The sequence below is a fragment of the Rhopilema esculentum genome, chromosome 8 (assembly GCF_057945365.1).
Source record: "Rhopilema esculentum isolate cy_ngs chromosome 8, ASM5794536v1, whole genome shotgun sequence".
NCBI lineage: Eukaryota > Metazoa > Cnidaria > Scyphozoa > Rhizostomeae > Rhizostomatidae > Rhopilema > Rhopilema esculentum.
The window spans coordinates 6,030,509-6,053,287 of NC_142822.1; the positions used below are offsets into that span (position 1 = coordinate 6,030,509).

Sequence of the window (22,779 nt, forward strand, 5' to 3'; positions counted from 1 at the left end):
TGAATCAGAATGAAATTTAGCAAAGGAATCTTCATCAGCAAGAGCTACTTTAGGACAAACATCGAATATTTAGTGTAAAGTTACAATATTTAGAGCAAATATTTAGAACAGTGTTGTTCTTGAATAAAACTGATGTAGTTTAAAGTCTTTTGCGTTTCTATGATATATATATTAGGTATATAATCACTGGTTATATTCCAAACATAGTGTATTGTCATAATTGGGGATATTATAAGTTATACAAAGTTGTAATTTTAGTAATATTTGTTAATGATTTAAAGCAAATGTATGAACAATAAGACGTGTTTCTGATTGCTCAAAGTTTATCCTTTTGTTGTTGACATCGTTGTTGTTGTTGTTGTTGTTGTTGACAATGATACCTAATCTCATCAGGGAGGTAAAATTCTAACGTGTGCCCCGCCATAATGTGTAGCTTGGCCTTTTTTGTCATGAGCAAAACTTGGAGATAAAAAACATCAATCAAACCTTTGGCAATTGTGCAGAGAGTGCTTGATAAATACATAAAGTCCCTTTCAACAAGAAAATGAGCACTTTTCATCTTAAGAAAACTTTCTACATGCCTTACAAGCAATTGGAGGCTAGCAAATGCCTCGGGTGCTGCAAATGCCATTTGTAATAGTATGTTTCAACAATGAAAGAAATTTAGCAACTTATCAATGGTCGTTTTATTGTGTTGAGCGAAATAATGGGAAATATCTTAAATGCTGTTTAGAAATTGTGGACAATATTCAGCTTTGTAATTAGAGATTGTTGTTATATGATATCGTTATTGCTCACCAACTTCTTTGATCATCTATATTTTTATATCCTGTTTATAATTGCTGGTTTTTACCGCGCAATAGCTTTGGTTTTGTGGTACTAATGGCTCATCCATATCAACTGATAACGAAAGTGATGCCTGTGTCACGTTTTGTCTTGTTACAACTTATTTGTAACAACTTTTTGCTGTCTTTGTTACATCAACCAAAATTTTTAAATAAACGAGTAGATAGTTCGGTTCATTGTAATTTTGGATATGGATGCAAGAGTTTGGTCACTTTCCTTTTTACGGGGGAGGTCACTTGCCATCGGCATTCATAATCGTCAAGGAAATGTAAGGTAATTCCCAATGTAGCGCAGTTTTCCTGTTGTTTTGATGATTCCTCTATTCAAAAGGCTAAAACACATTTCGTGTGCCTGAAGTCTCTCCACCCTCTTCCTTATCGATGTTGTGTTGCTTTCAACATGGCTCTCCAAATACCAGAGATGTTATCCTTGTGGTCCCCTGGACATGTTCCAAGCCCCAGAAAATCTCAATTGCCAAGTTCATGAACTTTGTCTCACAATTCATCTTTCTTCCCAGAGCTGCAAAACATTGGTACGCTTTATCTTCTTCTTGGTTCCAAGACTCTCGCACCCTGTCTTCTTAAAAGTCGCCACGCTTGATCCTACCTCTTTTCTTAGCGTCTCCCTTCTCTTGTTAGGACTTTGCTCTAAGCATTCAGGTCTTTCCCTTAATTTAATGTCTAAAAATAACTCGCCAGCATATTATTGACTGCTTGTCATTATTTAACTCCTCATATCTTATCTACAAGCCTTCTAAAATCCCTGCCCCAATTGCCCGTAAATATGACCGGCATCACAGCTCCTTTTCCCCCAGACAATGTTAGTTGTCGAGTTGAATATCATAGTTATATAATAAAAATAATAGAATAATAATCATAATGATAATCTCCTAATTTGCAGTTGGTTTTGAATATAGTTGATTAGGTTTGGAATATACATAGATGATTATGTAAAACCAATTAACACCAACCATTTATGTACAAAAAAGGAAAAAGTTCAACATTAATCTACTTATTTACATATTTTACAGGTGCATTTGTCTCCATTCCAGGTTTTTATGCCTTTTTAAAATTTGAAATGATCCTAATCACCTAACCTCTTAACTTTGCACAGAACAGAATTATTCAACATTTTTTTCTTTGCGTATAAACGATAAAGCCCTGGTCAAACGATCCAACATTTTACCAACATTTCGCCTAATATGTTGGAGTCGCCCAGCAATGGTGGTCAAACGATCCAACATTTCATCCAACATTTCACCCAACATTTTCACGCGCAGATCAAAAAAGGACTGGGTAGAAGTTCGCGCTGAATGCTGCACTGTTTTGCGTCATTTCGGTCCAAAAAACGCAAAGAAATCACTGCCTTCTCTTTTTATTTTCACTTCAGATATTTTCACAGTCATCTTTCAGGACGAGCGTCGCATTCCCTTTCAAGGCCGTGGCCTAAATTCTTCCCCCTGCGCTTTCTTGTAGCTCCCCTGTGCTACTGTTTCTTTATTGATGCTTGATGCCTCTTCTTTCGCACAGAATTCGTTATATTTCGTTATATTGTCCATTATTCAAGTGTAACTGATTGTAAGCAAACGCGATTGTTGAAACGAACGAAACCAGCCCAAGAAAACAAAAACGATGCGATGATTGAATTTTGGCGCTCTTTAGCCAACTTCGCGTGCGCAGAGCCAACAATGTTGGCTGAGGTGGTCAAACGATCCAACATTTCACTTAACACTTCAAAACAATAGAATTATTGGACGTGGGCAGGAAACACTTTTTACCTCAGTCAAATTTCGTCCAACATCGAAATTTACGATGTTGAGTGACCCAACAAGGCGGTCAAACGATCCAACATTACGCCCAACACCATGTTGGGCGAAATGTTAGGTGAAATGTTGGATCGTTTGACCAAGGCTTAAAATATGCTTTAGGGAAAGCTTTTTCTATTGAAAATTGGACCGTTTATTGGAGAATAAGCCTACTTTACCTCTAGTTTGAGCTTGGAAAGCACAATCGTTCGGGAGCCAAAGGGCCAGGGCTGCACCTTCAATTTCAAAATGGGGGCATTAAAGAAAACACTCCCTTGGCGACCCCTAAAAGTTTCATAAAACCAGAACTTAGGATTTTTTAGGTGTACTTGAAACAGTACTTGAAATCATTATAGCCCTTTGACGCTCTCTCAGCCGTCCGTGCCTTCGAAATTGACAAAGCTGCACAGGAGCAAATTCAAATTACGCCGCCATCACATAAGTTCAAGATGGCTCAAGTTCACTTTCAATTGACTTGCTGACATGAATTATGGTGAGTCACAACCTAGTTTGTCTTCTTTCAATGTTTATTTTAGGTACTAGTTTTTATAGCCTTGGTGTTCTGCAGTGGAGAGAAACTTTCGTCAGATCTGCAGGGATATATAGGTCAAATCTGTAGGGATATATATATTTAGGCCTATTTCAAAAATCGAGTAGGATACTGACATGATAAGACTCCTGCTCCTAGCATACATTCGAAATGAGTTTCAACACCTGCTGATAAGACTAATGTAACATTTTTATATGAGATCATTTTGAACGTCAAACTTTTACAATTGCTCACATGGTTGTTATTCAACATCATCAACTTTTGTCATAATGAGATCAAGACAAACTGTCAAGATAATCATCGAAACGTTTCTTGTCTAACAAAGATCTACAGACATTTTTATAAGGAAATTCAGCTTAGGCTCAGTAATAAAACTTCCTTAACTAAAAGCCAAATCTTAGTGCTTAAAATTCCTTAGTAATTCATGAACGTTTTTCTTCGTGTTTCTTTGAATTAAAACTAGGAGCAAGTAAATATAGAGGTACAAAGATGCCAGAAGACAAGAAAAGATAATTAATTGATCAAAATGTAACGAAAATAATTGTTTGCACTTTTGTTACACGTAAAGGGTCAGCTTAATTTAAATAACTAGCGAAACTTCATCTTTTTAATTCAAATAATTCGAATAATAATTTGATAATGCCAGTCAGATATCCTTCTTTATTGAGTACTGCCATAAAAAAAACATGTAATTCAACATTGGATGTGTCATATAATTTTCAATAGATACAACACGCTTTTTTATTAGAAACCTACCTCGAGGCCTAGTTTTTCAAATTACTTGTATTTGGATCATTTCCGATCGAATGCAGAGGTGGGCAACCTTTTTGGAGAGTGGGCCAGATCTTTCAAGCCTTCTCTTTAAGCGGGTCAAAGGTAATAGAAAAAATGAATACAATACTTTTAATAAAATGATAATAATAACAGTGAGAAATTTTCATTTAAATTTAAATACACCAAAATTATAAACTTCTCTAGTACAAAGTTAGATTGCAACTGGCGGCTACCTTGAGTTTACAAGATAAGACTATCACAATCTAAAACTGACAAAAAACAACCAAAATTAAAAATGATGTTATTCAGGGTTTGGAGAAATCATCATAGGAAGGAAATACAGAATTATTCACCAGTCAACGTTTAGCATCGGTCATTCATCTATGGCCATTCACGCAGTGGAGTAGTGCTATCAAAGTAGCAAGGGGGGCTCCTACAAAAATGTTATGAAAAACAATAGCAAAAGTAGAAATTTGCTAATTCTTGGCATCAACAAGGGGGACTCAGCCCCCCTGAGAGCTCCCTAGCTCTACACCCATGCATTCGCGTCAATATGCGTAAGCACAAATATATCCAGGATAGGCCCCGGCGCAGCATCAACAACTGAGAAATGACAAAATAGGTACAACCGTAATCCCTTCTCAACTGCTATGAGTGCGTCCAACAAGATTCGTCGTTGATGCATTTGTTAACGTTTGCCCTGTCCCTCAAAGATTCTGCTCTCCCTTCTTTCAGCAGGACGAATTCTTGACAACGGATAGTGAAACAATTCTTTCCATGTCTCCCAGGTTTGGTGAAGATAATCTCTTTTCGAATCAATATGTTTCATTTAATATTTGTGACTACTTGGAAAATCATCCTTGGCAAGCAAAAGGAAATTATAATATGATTTTATCATCTCGCGGTCCACAAAATTTATCTTCAGGGCCGGATTCTGGCCCACGGACCGTAGGCTGCCCACCCCCTGTTCTAAAAGTTCTTTAATAGTTTCTTAACTTAACTGCACCCTCTCAGCACCCTCTGCTTTTCCTGAAATGACTAAGGGGCAATAGACAGGAATGCCAAAAATAGACTAAGGGGCATTTCGCATAAAAAATTCCCTACATCACCTCTGGTATTTAAGAAACTCCGAAAAAACCCGAAAATGCACAAAAAATCCTTTAGAAATCCGGAAATCCTCGGAAATCTTCATGTACTCTTTAAACTACTCAAATCCAAAAAAAATCCAATTAGCTGCGATATTTTGCAAAGACATGGTGTTAATTACAGGCAACGCGGAGCAGGGGGGGGGGGGGGCTTTAGCCCACTTTTTGCACAAAGATGCCAAATATTAAGTATCAAACTACCAGAAAAGCCTCTTTTTATACGATTTTAGCCCCCCCCCCCTACTTTTTTTAGACCCCCCACTTTTCTCAACCCTCCGCGGTGCCTGCATTAAACTTACTCTATGAGCCTCTGTTTCGCTACTGCCTCGCTTTACGGAACATCGAAATTCTTCAAGAATAGTAGAAGCCATACTCGTGGAAGTTATTTTAAAACCATGATAGAAGTTTGTCGTCACAAAATGAAATCGATGCTCAAAGGCAAAAGAGAGATTGACAAAATTTTTACTTGTCCACGAAGTGGACTCTATTTGTCACCGAAGACAAGATAAATTGCAATATAGTTCTCAAGTGATGACATCACAAAAATCTATTCAAAGAAATTTTGAATTTAGATCCAAAATCCTGAAATAGCATCATTAAGTACCTCTAAATATGCAAAATAAGCGATATGGCCATATGAGAACAGGCAAATAAGCAAATTAGCGATATGGCCCCCTCGAAGTAGGTGCTTATTCGAGGGTGGGGGAATGAGAATTTTTTGTTTCCAGGGTGGGGGCGTATTCAAGGGGGGGGGGCTTATGCGAGGAGGCCAATTCAAGAACTTGCGGTATCGGTAATTTTCTCAGTCAAGGATAAAAGTTATCACCCAACTGACCGTTTAATTTCACAAAATGTGACTATACTTACTATTTTAAAGCCCCTTAAGAATCACGATTCAAAAGTAATTCTCTTTTCACCGTATGGTTGAGGTTGAGGATCCTACAATATCTGCTGTTTTACTAGCAATATTTGCTGTTATATTGATTGTTTTATGATCAACTTCTTTGAACTTTTTGGTTACGGCTAAAAGCCCCTCTCGAATAAATCCTCCTTAAGCAAACCCCCTCAAATATATTTTCCGGAATAAATCTACTGGTAGCTTACAATAAAGTGCTTTCGTATAGACGTAAGAAAGCCGTATGGTAACAAATGTACAGTATCTGCCTTCAACACTCCGTTCAAGATACATACATAGACCAGTCACATCAACTATACTTCAGTTTGATTTTTCAGCCAGATATATCCTACCCTTTCATATTTGACATACTAAGATCTATTGGTTCTGTTTATACATTTTAAGAATATTTCATAAGGAAAGGTCACCACAGGCTCTTTCCCAAAGAATCATGTTGGGTGAGTATTTACGTGCTACGTGCCAGTGGAATTCTGGCTACGTCGGACGCACAACCCAAAATAGTCTGGGCTGTCAGAACATGAATCGTGCCAATGGTGATACCAGCATAACAATGGATACACTGAGGTAATTTCACACGCTGATGACGATGCCGAACAGACACAAGCCGAAAAATGCCCCAAGTGTTATTTTTAGACTGGAGTACTTGGCCCTAGTCCTCGAATTGGGCCAATCTTCATATGTCATTAAAGATTTCTGAAAAAAGTGCGAAAGGAATGGTACCCATGTCTCTATTCAGGCATTCTTCTCTAAATAATTACTCTCTTTTAAATGAATATGAAATGTAGCTTTCTTCATTCTTTGAACAAACTGAAATGTAATACGAAAAGATGTAATTGACAATCTCACTCCTTGATGCTATTTTAAGAATTGGGGTAATGAAACCCAGTTCTAGAATGTTGGTTTTACCTTCATAGTTTAGGCTCTAAGCTCAGTATTTATTTGAATTGTGCAAATTGTGGTACCAGCATGAAAATGGTTACACTGGGGCAATTCGAAACGTTGATAATGATGCCGAACAGACACAAGCTGAAAAAAGTCCCCAAGTGCTATTTTTAGACTGGGGTACTTGACCCCAGTCCTCCATTTTGGATTTCATCCATACGTGGTTAACCAACGTTTAAAGTGAGGATGAAGGCATAGGTTTAACCATAGTTTTACACGATAAAAGTATAACAAAGAAACATTATTATCCTTTGATTCTACTTTTAGATTAGGGTTGTTGCCTCTAGGCCTCTATGTAAACGCTCTTCTACAAGCCATTACTTATTTTTGACGTAAAAATTATAGTATGGCTGTCTATCTTTTGGTTAACCAAACAGTATTTTTAGAATGAAGTAGAAAATTACCTTAAGATGCTGCAAATGATAGACCCTCTTTTTAGACTTTATTTTATTGTAAGTTATTGGTCATTATAGACAGGTAAATTATTACAACAATCTAACCAAGTGGCTAAATCTCTTGAGTAATTTAGATTATTTAGCATATAGAGAGTACAGGGGGCTGGTAAATGATGACGTCGTCAGTGTGGTTGTTTAACGATATTTCTAGGTGAAAAATCCATCAAAAAATCAAATAGCCTTGAATTTATCAATGAACTTTAGCTATTTAGAACATACGAAGCATTCTATACTTTGTGATACACTCAAATATCAAGAGAAGATAAAATTCTGCCTTGTTTCTCTCTAAAGAATGGGCTACTTAGATCCAAGCTCATTCGACTTTTTCATCTACTGTCAAATATCGCTAATTTTGATGTAAACACTAAAGTGTAGCTACATACACCCTTTTCAATCACCGAAAAATATTGTGAAAAACTCAGTTAATATATGCATAAAACGATATGTTTAAATATTTTCTCGTTTCCTGCCTCTGAAGGTCAATGCAATTTATCACATGTACAGGAAAAATGTGGCGCTACTTCTGAAAGTCTCGCATAATTTGCATATCCAAAGTAGCAGAAATGTTCAGTACCCTTACTGCATTTACAAACTGGGAAATTTTCAGAGGGGCGAAAATTGTTATAATTATAGGCTACTTTAGATACGATTGATGTTATATCGGCAGCCAGCGCGAGTAGATTGTATGACAAAGGCTAAACATCCAAGGTGCAATCTAATAAAGGGCACTTAGGGGCCCTTTACATGAGACCCGAAATGAACTCATGCCGGCATGAGTTCGTGCCGGCATGAAAATTCGGTGAAATTTGCTCGCCGTTACATGAAACCCGACATGAAACTGTCGAATTCTTTCGCATGATATTCACGTGACTTCGTGCTTCTCAAAAAAGAGCGGGAAAGTTTGAGAGTAAATTTTTAAAATGGCGGCAAAGGATCCAAGGAAAATTCTTTTGATCACAGTCCTCAATTATCTAGTTTTTACAACTGGTTGCATTGCGCTACAATGCAAATGCTTCTAGCTATACAGGTATTCTTGCAACAGCAAGAAATTAAGGAAAAGTTAAGAGCTGCGGTTGAAGATAAAAATCGCGCCCTTTGCCGATACAGAGCCATGAGAAATATATTTTTGAGGAAAAAAAGACGACAATGGAAAAAGCCTGGTCGCACGAGTGCATGGTGGTTAAATGTTTGGGATGGAATTTTAAGCGATGGAGAATGGCATGTTAACTTTAGAATGTCAAGGGAATTTTTTTCAGACTTGTTGTCAGAATTTAGGCCATACATTTCACCAAATCCAAATGCAGCATTTGTGCAACGGAGGCGATTTTATCACTGATTCCCCCCGATATGAAAAACTGATCTGTTTACACGACACTTTCGTGCCGGCATGAAACTTCATGCCGGCACGAAAAAGCGACATGAGATTTTCGTGCCGGCATGAAAACTCATGCCGGCATGAGTTTCATTTCGGTCAACGCCATGTAATCACAACAGTAGCTCAGACCAGCACCCGACATGAAACTCGTGCCGGCATGAAAACTCGTGCCGGCATGAGTTTCGTTTCGGGTCTCATGTAAAGGGCCCCTTAGAAACATGTGAAGATTTGACTCCCTTGTTGCTTTAACTAGCAACAATAGCATTGACTCTGACTTCATTGCAGTAAATCAATAATAGAATTGCACTGATTCTTCTAGCCTCTGTGTTTTCCAAACTTCAATCTAGGCAGTTCTTCTATGCTTTTCTTGAAGGCCTCTGAGAAGAGTAGCAGCAATCCAGAGTTTTAATACAGTGAAATCCCGATATAGCGAACCCCGGATATAACGAACTAAATGTCTGGTCCCTTGGATTCTGCCTAACAAACTCCTTATAAATTCTCTCGGTATAACGAATCCCGGATATAACGAACTCTCGTTATTACGAACCAATTTCTAGGTCCCTTCATCACCACAACTACCTTCGATATAACGAACTTTTCAAAAATATTTAATCTGTTATTTTTGTTCATTTATTTTCGGTTATCACTTTTTCTTGGGGGGAAATATTCTTCAATCGGTAAAACATGCCGATGATTCCAAGCACTGGCTGATAGACTCAGTGTACGAGATGAAAGTTTGTTTGCATCAGAAATTACTACGAATGGGTACATGGACACTAACGAATACCCTGTTACATATGAGACACTGGCAATGAGCGACGACAAAAATTGATTGCGAGACCCAGATGGAAAAGCAGGAAAAGGCAAATGAGGATGTGAAGTGATCGAAGACATCATTCAGGCACCAACTAGGAGCAAAGTGATACCAACTTTGCCAATCTCTTGGTCCCAAATTATAAAAGGAATATTAAAATTTTCATTTTCAATGACCAACCAGTTGTATTATTTGAATTTAGATTGGTTTTTTAGAGTTAAATGTACACCGAGGTTGGAGATAGCTTAAACAAGCCGCAGGCGTGAACTGCGAAAGGACCCAAAAAAACCTTGTCTCTCGGTATAACGAACTCCCGATATAACGAACTATTTTCTGGTTCCCTTCAACGTTCGTTATATCGGGATTCCACTGTATTCACTTTATTTCGTATTCATACCAAAAATAGTAATGATTTATTGAAGAAAGCTTATAAAGGGCTGGGCTCCACTAGTCCATTCTAAATAGAGCATCAAGGGTAATATTTTAATAGTTTCTGTGTTATACTTTTATCGTGTAGACTTGTGTTTAAACCTTTACCTTCATGCTCACTTTAAACGTTAGTTAACTACGTATGGATGAAATCCAAAATGGAGGACTGGGGTCAAGTACCCCAGTCCAAAAATAGCACTTAGGAGCATTTTTCAGCTTGTGTCTGTTCGGCATCATTATCAACGTGTCAAATTGCCCCAGAGTTACTATTTTCATGCTGGTACCATAATTTGCACAATTCAAGTCAAATACTGAGCTTAGAGCTTAGACTATGAGGTTAAAACCCAAATTCTAGAACTGGATTCCATTACCCCATTCTTAAAATAGCATCAAGGAGTGAGATTGTCAATTACATCTTTTCGTATTACATTTCAGTTTGTTGAAAGAATGAAGAAAGCTACATTTCATATTCATATAAAAGAGAGTAATTATTTAGAGAAGAATGCCTGAATAGAGACATGGGTACCAATATCATATTTTAAAAATAGCATCAAGGGGCAATTTTTCATTTCCTTTTTTCTTAATATATTTTAATATATGATAATGCACCTAAATCTTTCCTTTCGCACTTTTTTCAGAAATTAGTAATGACATATGAAGATTGGCCCAATTCGAGGACTGGGGCCAAGTACCCCAGTCTAAAAATAGCACTTGGGGGCATGTTTCAGCTTGTGTCTGTTCGGCATCATCACCAGCGTGTGAAATTACTCTAGTGTACCCATTTTCATGATCACAATTTGCACAATTCAAGTCAAATACTTTGCTTAGAGCTCAGACTAAAGATTGGGGATAGAAGAAAATACATGTCCCTTCTAACATTAGAAACAAAACTCTACCCCAAAGAAACCAGCCACCTCGGTCTTGCAGATCTAAAACTACAACTAAAACATGCGATTTTGCCATCGGGCAGCATTTACTGGAAAACCCAGATTGTGCAAAAAACTATAATAGCGGCATGATTCGGATAATTGATAAAGCCCCATCGTCTTCCATCTAGCAGTTTTGGAATTCATCTACAAAAGCATAAAAAACTGATATTGTGTAGACAGAAGGAGTTTGTTTTCACCTAAGGACTCCGGCACTGATTGGGCAACCTCAACAGTCATGTCCTCGCGTTTCTGATTGGTCTCAACTTGTTGGTCACAACTGGGTATATATATATATTTCCTAGCACAGTGTTTTGATCTATGTTCTGATGTTTTATACTCTGAAGAGTATCAGACGAAAAGCTTCAGTATGTTCTAAAATGTTTGCTTTTTTCAAAGCCATTTTAAAATTGTGTACCCCAAAAAGATTATTTTTTTGTATGTTCGCCCTTACTGATAATAATCATGAAAGTTCCAAAAAAAGTTGAAGCAGAAAGATCACAAATATGAAAGAACATCCGAAAAATACAATTAGAATTTTCTCCATACATGCCATGTCAAATATCTGATCACAATTTGCAAAATATATCAATCTATTAATCTTTTATATCATATCAATCTCTCTATAAACAAATTTATTCAATCAGAAGTTTTTGACAAACAGTAGCAATTTCTGACAGCTGAAAAGCAGCGGTTAATAATATTTATTCTTTGAATATGGAATATAGGCTTTTGATATTCAAAATTATCAAGTTCTGACTCTGTATTTTAGGCCATTCCATATTCAAAGAAAACAGCAACATGAAATGAAAATATTGGAAAGAGAACTTATTATAATATTCGGCAAAGTCATCCCATTAAAGATAAAAACGTCCAGCAGAGTGGTGAGCAATGTTTTAACTGATATTTTGTTTTAATTTGTTGTAGTGCTTCTGCTCTTAGGAATGGCTTGAGATAAGCCCAAATGAGACTACCTTTGAGACTTTTTCTAGTAGGCCTAATGAGTCAAAGGTAATGTGGTGGAGTTATCATGACGTCTTCACTAAATTGAAAACTTTTAAACCATATTGTCATGACGTCTTCACTTAATCACTATGCAATATTTCTAATATTTCGAACAAGTCTTTTCATCAACAAATTCTAATATTTTAATTATCACTGGAAGTAAAATTCCTTACATTTCATCTCAATCCCTTACGTTCGGGTCAAGGGGGACTCTATTTAAACAGGGTACTATTGCTGGGAACAATGTTATTAATCTCTGTTATGAACTACTTGAAAGCCTGTGCACTTTAGCCATTGTGATACCAAGTTAACAACGATATATTATATCTTACAGAAACCTATACTATATATTGCAATATAAATTTTAATGTGCTATGAAAATGTATAAACTTAAATTCATTCATAAAAATACAATCGATTTTATAGAAAAAACAGACGATTTTATAGAAAAAACAGACGATTTTATAGAAAAATCAAAGGACTTTAAAGAAAAGTCTGTGAAAGAAGGAAGATTCTTAGCTGCCTTGAATTTTACAGCAACGTCTTGAAAGGCAAACAGGACATCCACGCTGAAGGTGGCAATTTAAAATGTTTTGTAAATATAAAGTTTAAACATATGCATCACTGATATTTGGGTTCGCATTAATAGATAGAAAAGTACCGATGTGTATCTTTCTGGAACTCCGCCATTCAAAACCAACAATGATTAGAAACCAAAGCCAAAAGGGTCCTGAAAAAAAGTTCATAGCTAAAATGCACGAAATTATACCAAAAAAATTTCTCCATGGATATTTACAGCAAGAAGAAACAACGGATAATAATACCAAAATACAAACAAAACTACCTCGTTTCTAATAGATTCCATAAAGCACGGACAGGCAACGAAATAGACGATACTATCGCAATATTTGAGAGAGTTTTTGAAAAGGCCCTTTTTCCTTTACAAGAAAAAATTGGGTTACCATAAAAGGGAAGGACTTCTGGTTAGCACAGTATCTTTCAGTGTTTAAAACTGAACTTAAAGCTCGTTTGGCCCAATTAACATGGCTTGGCCCAAAAGTATGACCCGATAAACAAACGTCATACCTGATTTGAATTAGTATTGGCACTTGAATGGCTTGATCCTCCATTAAAACCTGTTGTTGTGTTGTCAAACATGCCAAACACGTCAGTATTTTGCTTGTTTTTTTTCGTTTTATCCACGACTGCGTAGAGGGGCTCCTGGGCTGTGGAGGAGTCACTTGTTGAAAACGCACCCCCGAGGTTTGCAAAAGGGTCTGTAGCTGACCCAAAGCCGTTGTTACCTGTTAAAAAGAATTACCATCACGGTTTATTATTGCAATCACAAACTCAAATCGCTGTTTGTCGTAGAGGGTTTACGGGCTTAATGAAGATTTTGTTATCTTGTTTGCTTACATATACAAATATACTTTCCTAAGAGAGCAATACCCAATTCGTACAGAAGGAAATGCATTTTGTAGTATGTGACTAAGTATGAGATTAAGAAATAAATGATTGAGGGCTGTCTCTTTCCTGGAAGTTCTGGTCCCATCAAATGTACAGGAGAAACAAACCTTGTGTCTGAAAGGCTGGTTGCATGGGCTGACTATATGGCTTTTGTATGGGCAGGGCCTGCTGTTGTTCTATTGAAGACATTGCTTGAAATCCACCAACGCCTGGCATTAGATCTTGGCGCATCGGAATTTGGGGCAAGTCGGGTCTTGATGGTATTGGAGGGGGGCTAAATCTCTGGTTGTATCCCATGTTTGCTTGCATGGATGGCTGGCCAAAGGGGTTGGTCTGTGAAAATCCACCATATTGTCCATTCTGATATTGTTGCTGCGGTAAGCCAGGTTGTCCTTGTGGTATGGGCAAAGAAGGACCCGGGCTTATAACACGTGGAGGGTCTGTTGGGGATGCTTGAGATGGTTTGGCTTTCTTCTGGAACTGTTGGACATTGCCACCACTAGGAAGAGTGCCCCTGATTTCACTTATATTGCCAGACAGAGCCGCAAACGGGTCTCCAGAGCCAGCTTTCGGCTCTGATAATTTCTCCGGAACAAGGTCTGGAGCAGGTACTTGGTCATTGCTTGAAAACAAAGAATTCTCATTGACAGTCGGTGACAATGTTTGTAGCTGACCGCCTCCTCCGCCTCCAAAAGAGTTTGACCACCCTGTATTTGAAGCCCCAAAATTAGGCTGGGGTGCGGAAGCAGTGCTAAAGTGATCCCCGACATCAGATAGAAATGGTTGTGTACTGGCTGGTTTCGGGTTATCAAAGGCTGACGAAAAGGCATCGTTGTTATCAAACCCACCAAACTCTAGAGAACGGCTTTTGCTAAGGTTTGAAGCCTGGGGCAAAAACTCTTGTGAATCTGGAGAGAAGGGGTCTTTTGCTGAATTCATATCAGGATTCGACGTGGCACTTTGCATTCCACTTGAAAAATTTTCCGAGAATCCAGAACTACCAAAAAACGGATCATCAGAGAAAATATTTTGACTTTCTGGTTGTCGTGGTGGATTGTCATCTAAGTTGAATTCGCCAAGCTCTGCTAAAAGCTGTTTTGTGTCAGACCTCTTCATGTCCTAAAACAATACAAATTCAAATGATTAGACAATCAACAATTTCAAGTTGTCTATACTTTTGAAACTACCTAAAGTGGCAAGAAAAATCTCTACACTCGTTAATAAGGTCGACCGATATCATTTTTGAAACTCAGTTTTCTAGGCATCTTAATAATTTTGTTTGCTCTATTATACTTGAGCAATCACAAAACTTTTCGACAGTTCAAGGCTTTTGTTAAAAAGGCAAAAAACGTTTCAATTTTCTCTAGCAGAACCATTGTTTAGTTGTTTGGTTTAAACCTTCTTTTGTTACCAGGATATGTTCAAGGCTTCGATACAGATCAGAATCACCTACGTGCAGAATATACGTATTGACTAGGCTATGAATGCCATCAAAAATGAAAAACAGAAAACAGCATTTGAGTTTTTCAATCAACATCTTTCTCTGCCATTATTCTATTATATAGTTGCTTAACTCCAGCTAAAAATATTCAAACGAATATTCGCGTAGCAAAAAGGCCTATCCTTTGACATTATAAAGAAACATTTTCACTAATGTTACTTACATTTTGCATCAATTCTAATTCTTGATTAACATCGGCCAAATCGAGAAGGTTATCCCCATCATCTTCGGGATCATCTCGGGTCTCGCTCTAAAATAAAGAAGTAATTTATTTTTTGAATATAAACGACAACTATAATATATTAAGGGACACGTTTCATGCAAGGCAAAAGCTACGAACAATGTATGGAAAAGCTGCTGGAAAAGGCGTCAAAAACACTATTCTTTATCAAAATTATCGCCTGAGCTTTTGACTTTAATTTCTAAGAATATGTGATGACAGTTATAGTCTTTAAGCGGATAGACTATATTATCAGTTGTCTAAATGGAAGTTTTTCGACGAAGGTGATCAATTTTGGGATACAGTGAATCGGGTGGAATCCTGATTTTTTATCGTCGCTCATTGCCAATGTCTCATATGTAAGAAGGTATTTGTAATGTCAATGTACTTATTCGCAGTAATTTTTGACGCGATCAAACTTTCATCCCGTGCTCTGAGTCAATCAGCCAGTGCTTGAAAAGTATCATCTGCATGTTTTGCCGATGACAATAATGATTTATCCGAAGAGAAATTGATATATAAACACAAAAAATAATAAAGTTTGAATAACAGATGTAAAAATGTATAAAAAATGTGGGTTAAATCGAGGGTAATTATGATGAAGGGTCCCAGAATTTGGTTTGTAATAACGAGAGTTCGTTATATCCGGGGTTCGTTATACCGAGAGAATTTGTAAAGAGTTTGTTAGCCAGAATCTAAGGGACCAGGCATTTGTTATAACGGAAAGTTCGTTATATCCCGGGCTTCGTTATATCGGGATCCCACTGTAATTTTGGCAATGTAAATTATATGTTAATAAAAAAGCCAATGACTAACGATGCGATTGTGATATGGTCCATGAATATAAAATGCAATATAATAATATTAATAATAGTTTGACCCGTTTTCATATATAGGGAAACTTACCTGAAAGTTATCTGCATCTGTTGCAGGTCTTGAACTTGGAACCTTTCATAAGAAAATAAATTGAATTTCATGAGCAATGAAAACGATGTTTTACTTAGCTGGCAATAAGTCAGGATTGTCAGAGGGACCGAGTACTGACGAGGCTTCTATAACGAGCCTTGAAGTTAGAAAAGGGATAAACACTCGAAGGGCCTGTTTATGTGAGCAAATTTATCCCACCTTTCAGCCTATATGCTGGCAGATGGGATGAAATCATTACATGTTTATCGCACCTTCCAGCTCATGACTTCTTTTTTATCCCACCCTTCAGCTTTCTCGGATACCACACCACGTATCTTTTTCGTTATGGAATGCGAACGCATGCGCATGATAACCATATCACCCCAACTTTTAGCCATAATTGTGTTTGTATGGAGGGGGGGGGGGGGGTGCCAGGCTAATGATGTGCTTTCGAAAGGGTTGACAGCCTGTAGGCTCTTAAATTCTTAGGTCTTTCTTTTTGGGGTTCCACTGTACGGCAACACTTTTACAACATATGTACGACTAAATTTGATTTTATACGCATTCTATACTAGTATACAAAATGACTCTCTTTTTAATTTGGTGAAAAAATGGCATGCATACAGCGTACTCGCTATCAGTTGTCTTCTCAACAAGCTGGAACTTCATGGGTACCTGAAAGGAGTAAAATATTTGAGCGATAAGATAAAAAAAATGTTTTATAAAAAAATGAACAAACATCCGTCGTGGAGTGTCACGTTTTTGATAGGCCCAGCCCCTGTTAGAAACAGCATACTTGGTAAAAAGGCCGTGAATTAACAGTTTATTTATAAACTGTACCAATTTAAAGAAGTTAGTCTTAAAAACGATTGCTACGAAATGCATTTACTAAAGGCTAGTCCTAAATGAAAGGCACAGATAACATCTTTGTTTACCGTAGTTAAACGGGTTCGATTATAAAAGTTTTCTTGATTATAATCCTCGAAAAGAGCTTACCGCATATGGATCTTCATGCTTCTCTTGCTCAAGTGCCTCTTCCCCTAAATATAAAATCCCAATCAATATATTTATTTATACACAAATCAATTAATATTCATTTAAGAGACAAACCTGTAAAAAACGATAGTATAATCTTTACCATTAGTAGCAGTGCCGAAACAAAACATTTCAATTCTTTCAAGTAAGAGATAGAAAGACGTTTATTGTCTCAACTTCTATGCAAATCACACTCGTATCTACAAGCTTCGAATGGTCGGCAAATCATACTTATCATCTACAACCTTCGATAGAAATATAGGAACATAGCTGGTACCAGTTGGTACATAGCTGGTATATAGATGGTACCTTTTGCACATTTTTTATTTAAGCTAAAGGTTCATGGCAAAGTTCATAATGATGTATCAGTGTGCAATACCAATAGTAAGAAAAGCTTTATTCAGAGGTTGATCCAAAGTTATCTACTTGAATTGGGCACCAATGCCTTTTGGACAGAGGAAATCAATTAGAGCAGTTTAACAATTGATATTTGGAAGGATTTGAGTGAAGTTCCATTTGCTATTTCTTAATTTGATATAATTGACTGAGCCATCAAATCTCATGGTCACAAGTAGCATTTATAATGTTCAACTGATATTTGGCACAAGAGCAAACCTTGTTCAACTTTGTCATTTCTAATACTTTCCAATACTTCACTTTGTTCTCCTTGATTTCCTTTTTCTCGCTCTTGCTTGTATTTGAGGTATACCACATGAAAAAGTTCTTTCAAGTCAGAAGTTATGAGCCCAGCCTACAATTGGAGGCTTCAGAAGATTAAAAAACGTTTGGCAATATTTTTTTTGGGTGGGGGGGGGGGGGGACAAAAGGGGGTTGCAAATTGCCCTAGGGCCTTGAGGTCTAGGGGGCCTTAAAAAGTATAAATTCCATTTTAAGAATGGAAATAATCAAACATAGCCAATTTGTTACTAAAATACTAAAATGTTTCAAATGAGTGCAAGAAATGAGTGCAAGAAATTTTCAAAAATTCCTTCTAAGCTTATCTGAAGGGCATGGTCACAAAAATTTTCTTTCGGCTTTGCTCCAGCATCTGCAAAACCTCTCTGCAGCTCTGACAATGCTTGCAAAAATACTTGGTAAACTGCAGCATATCTCCGCAACTTGTCAATAGCATCTTACTCCCTCTTCAAACAATGTTTGATATAATTCCAGAGCCTCAGAGCAGTTCTTTCAGAGCAGTTTGATTTCAGTCAGATTACAATGATAGTTAACTTACAACAAACATCAAGTTAATTTTTCAAAAGTAACACTTGGAGGTTCCAAAGTCATTTGCCAAGAATGGTGGCTGTCATAATGATGACTAGGGACTTGTTCAGCACAATTAAATGGTCTTCAGATAGAACATCTCTCATCATGAAAATGAAAACAATAAAAAGAAAAGCTATTTACAGAACAACTCACATTTTTCTCAGCTTTGAAGGCAAATAGATTGTGACCCTCTGGCAGGCTGACAATGTATCCAAAAGTACGTTTATCATCCTTGTCATGGCTGATGTATGAGATCTTGTGAACAAGATGAGCATGTTCGAGTTTCTGAAATTAAAAAAACCTGTTGACATCAGTTTGGTTGGTTGAGAAAGAAATAAAGTTGCACAAATGTGACACTAAAGTCAGAAGTTTCAAATACACTCAAAATGTTCAGAAACAGGAAAAGACTGTAACAATAGAAGCAAGTATGAACAACAGGAAAAAAATAGCAATGGAATCATTTAGTAAGCTTTACAAATGAAAATCCAAGATTCACTTTGTACAAGAATTTAGTCCTGTATAAATAAATAATTCAGAACAGACATTTAAAAGGCTAATGTAAAGCTGAAAACCTACTCCAGAATATGATCCACAGATAAGATCCGATTTTGTTGTTTGGATGTGCTCTGGACGCAAAAGTGGTTGCATGACTAAATTTTTTGGATCCCTGACGAAACAAAACTCCTCAAGCAATAGAGCACTTGCGTCATAAGGTAAAGATCCTGTGGTGTCAAATGTTATTTAAATTCTAATCCAAAATGATCCATATGGATCAAATGATCAGAACAACTTTATCTGATCAAATCCGCCGATCATTTTCCTCGAGTGGATTTTCAGCTTATGGCTACCAAATTACTTTTTATGCAGTGTAAACATACCTTATGAGAAATTTAGGTTATAAAACATTAATCCAATACAAATAAGTATCTAATAGGGAACAGCATTGATCTGGTAGCAAAACAGAGATAATTGCACTTGGCTCATTCTTGATCATTCTCAACGCATTTTGTTTTTCTAATCTATATTTATTTATTTCTTTCTTAGTCCTGCCTATTTTCCCTTTTCATTCTTTTATTTTCTTTTTTTTCATTTGAATACTCATTTTATCCTCCTGAAAACTATCCAACAAGCCACTGTATATCATTAGACTTGTTTCGTCATATCCTAAACCAGATGTTGGTTATCAACTTTTGTCTCAAATTTATGACAAACGAACAAAATATTTGCATTGCCATTCTGCTATATGCGTATTTAATATTTTGGAATAAGCATATCATAGACATTAGAGAAGCATATCATAGAATAAGCAGAAACATTGGATTGATTGAACAAATTTTCTCCCATATTGGAAAGAAAGGGATTGCAACTTAGATATATATATATCAAAGGAAACATTTTTTTCAAAATTCAGTTACATTTTTAAAAAGTTAACTTACTCTAGATTGTTGGTCAATTATTCTTATTCCCTTCAAAGAAATATTTAAAAATATCCTTTGTTTGTGGATTTTCCTTTCCTTGTTGAGCTGTTTGGCTTGTTGCTATAAAACAAAGATTATAAACATAACTTTCCACATGTACAACACAACACTCTTTACCGTAGCATAAAACTATTTGAAGATAGAATGAAAGCCTGAATATGAAAAGCCCAACTTGCGTACTTTACAAACAACATCCTCAGAGTATCAATATAATATAATGACTGGGGGTATCTAAAAATTTATATTCAGTTTTGTACGAAAACCAAAAGTGAAATCAACCCAACATGCCTTTCTTCCTCTAAGGCTTTATGATAGGCAACTGGATATAACTTTTTGTTCTTTGGTAGTCATTTTATGATATTTGATATAAGAGTTTTAGCTTTATGTTATAGCTGATTATTAGCTTTATGTAAGAATTTGAAACTTTTGATTAAACCTTCTGCCTAGGCAACCCTTGGTCATTTTTAGCATGAGTAGTATGGTGGCATTTGTGTTTCATCAATTTTTTGGCATTAACCATTGCACCATCTGAAACTTTCAAACCTAATACAACAAGTTGTTGACACAGATTTCAATTATCACTTCTTTCACATTATGGATTACTAAACCTGCATTTATTAAAGGGTACAAAGGCCTCAAATTTTCTTTTACCTTTAGCCCAGCAATAGCATCTGCACAAATATCATCACCTCGAGGTCTTGGCACTTTTACAAATCCAAAAAGCTGTGAAGAACATAAAAACCATTTTAGAATGAAAAATTAATAAAACCTCCAATTGAATTATTTGTGTGCAAAATAATATAACAAAGATATATAAAATCAAATAACAAAAATATATCTTTGTTATATTATTTTGCACACAAATGGCATATAGAGCACCATTTGTTTATCATTATTTCATTCATAATATGTAAATATTTTTAGAAAAAAGTGGCAGAGAATTGAGAAAAAGCCTTAGAGAGAGGTGGTTAAATTGTGAAGACTATAACTCAGTAAACACTGGACAATCAAAGGTTTTGTCTTGCTTTGGCATTTCATTAAATCAGATGACATTCTAGTGATGTTTAAACATGTTTTCATATGAGCGGTCAAAGCTATGGTGGTTTTAAATAGACAAAGTCACTATTTTCTTAGCAATCATACTATCAACAGAAAATCCCATTTTAGCTCCGGATTGCAATTCAGAACCAGTCCTGTTCTACAAAGCAAAATGTATACATCTCTGGCTATACAACAGCAAGAACTATATAACAGACTTTTAAACATTAATATTCACAATATCTTTAAGAAATTTTTGAAGCCCACACAAAGCCTCTTTTGCAGAATATATGCCATCAATGTTATTACAACCAGGATAATGTGACCAGGGGATATCTCTTATCAGAACAGTTATACCTCAACTGTCCTGAGAACAGTTAATCTTGATGCAAGAAAGGGAGGTCAAGTAGAAGAAGGCCAAGAGGTTTATCTACAAGACATCTCAAGAATAGTGAAGTTCAAACATGTTCTTATTGGTATCACTTTGAAATCTTCTTCTAGCTGGCTTTATCAGACAAACAATTTAGTTCATGACACTGTTTTTTGAAACGACATTTTTTATATCAAGTGCATCTTCTTTTTAATATACCTTGCATTTGAACATAACTCCCTCTCCAATGAATTTGTCCATGGTGAAGACAGGGTCTAGCCCTTTTTCATTATTACCTGAAAAATATTTGAAATTAAAAAAAACTTTTAGTACTGACTAATATGACAACTCATAACAAGAGAATAAACCTTAAAACTTTAATGCTACCTTCTGCATAGATAATTATGTTTGCAAACTCTCAACAAGACCCATGGAAGCAAGTCTCTGCAGAAGCAGAACAAGCCAAAGGTGTTTTTTTCTTCTAATTTATTCTGATAGTATGACGAGGCTCCCTCAATTTATTTATGACCAGGCTAATTCTGTGTAACAACAATTTCCAAAAAATTTAGATTTCCAGCTGCCACACTTTCCAAATTATTTCTACTTTATCGATTACCATAGTGATAATTCTGAACTTTCATCTGGCTCCTTAAAAATGAATACATTGGCTCATATTGAAAATTCTAGTATCAATCATCATATTGCGAATAAATGCTCATTCTGAAAAGTGTTATCGCAGTTTGTGTATTTCTAATATTTGCAATTGCTATCAAAGCTTTCTGATCAAAGCCGTATTGTTCTGGGCGGATGAGATTAACAGTTGATGGTTATACAAGCTGTTATCTACAAATATCAAAATCAAACATACGGAGCTGATGATATTCACTTCCGTACGTCATGTTTCACTTTATCAGAAAGTCGAAACTTCTTCTTTCACCAGCTTCAACAAATTAAACTGTAGTTGTATTGATGCGATTTCATTTCAGACAACAGGCTTCAAAATTAACTCCTTGGAAAGTGTTTGTCCTCAGTGGACAACATGCTGCTTGTACACTGAGCTAAATTAGTTTTTGTGTTATACCCCTGACACATACATGAAAAGACAAGTTTGTCCCATTAGAAAAACTGGTTGAAACACGACTTTTATTTGATTTCCATCTACGTTCCATCACACACTGAGAGCAACAACCGTTCAAATGAAAAACAATTTCGCCCAAAGCAGTTGGAAATTTTACAACAGCCCAGCATCAAACTAGGGATGCAAATGAGTTTCCGAGAAGGCGCATATCCTGCTACCTCGAATGATGTACATAGCTAAAACATTTGATATTAAGCATACCTTTGGTGCTTTTTTGCTTCACCATTTTGAGTGTTTAAGCCAATATTTACGACATAGATGCCAAGATCTATAAGATTCAGCGCAGACCCTAATGTCGATGAAAGACGGAACTACTTCCGCCGATTGGCCAACTTTGGTTTGAAAAGAAATTTGTCACGTGAATGCAAATGACAAAAAG

General features: G+C 36.4%; 2 protein-coding genes across 3 annotated transcripts in view; one reads left to right on the forward strand and one right to left on the reverse strand.

The window, feature by feature from the left end:
* The first annotated feature begins 102 nt into the window (after positions 1 to 102).
* Positions 103 to 22,779, forward strand: part of LOC135694595 (BTB/POZ domain-containing protein 19) — a 45,314-nt gene continuing 22,637 nt past the window's right edge. Inside the window, exon 1 of the mRNA XM_089109824.1 lies at positions 103 to 3,143. The gene's annotated coding sequence lies outside the window, so the exon portion shown is untranslated. The remainder of the gene's footprint in view (positions 3,144 to 22,779) is intronic.
* LOC135694591 (uncharacterized) lies at positions 11,503 to 22,765 on the reverse strand. Of its 2 annotated transcripts, none has more exons than XM_065213399.2 (13): positions 22,602 to 22,765; positions 21,482 to 21,558; positions 20,506 to 20,577; positions 19,813 to 19,914; positions 18,530 to 18,661; positions 17,726 to 17,861; positions 17,072 to 17,115; positions 16,700 to 16,750; positions 16,076 to 16,117; positions 15,113 to 15,199; positions 13,556 to 14,567; positions 13,068 to 13,285; positions 11,503 to 12,711 (listed from the first exon to the last, which is right to left on the reverse strand). In XM_065213399.2, the coding sequence occupies exons 1-13, from the start codon at positions 22,624 to 22,626 to the stop codon at positions 12,688 to 12,690; spliced, it is 2,022 nt and encodes a 673-aa protein (XP_065069471.2). In that variant the 5' UTR covers positions 22,627 to 22,765; the 3' UTR covers positions 11,503 to 12,687. The 2 variants fall into 2 exon arrangements, with proteins under 2 accessions (XP_065069471.2, XP_065069470.2); XM_065213398.2 differs by lacking the exon at positions 22,602 to 22,765 and adding an exon at positions 22,131 to 22,538.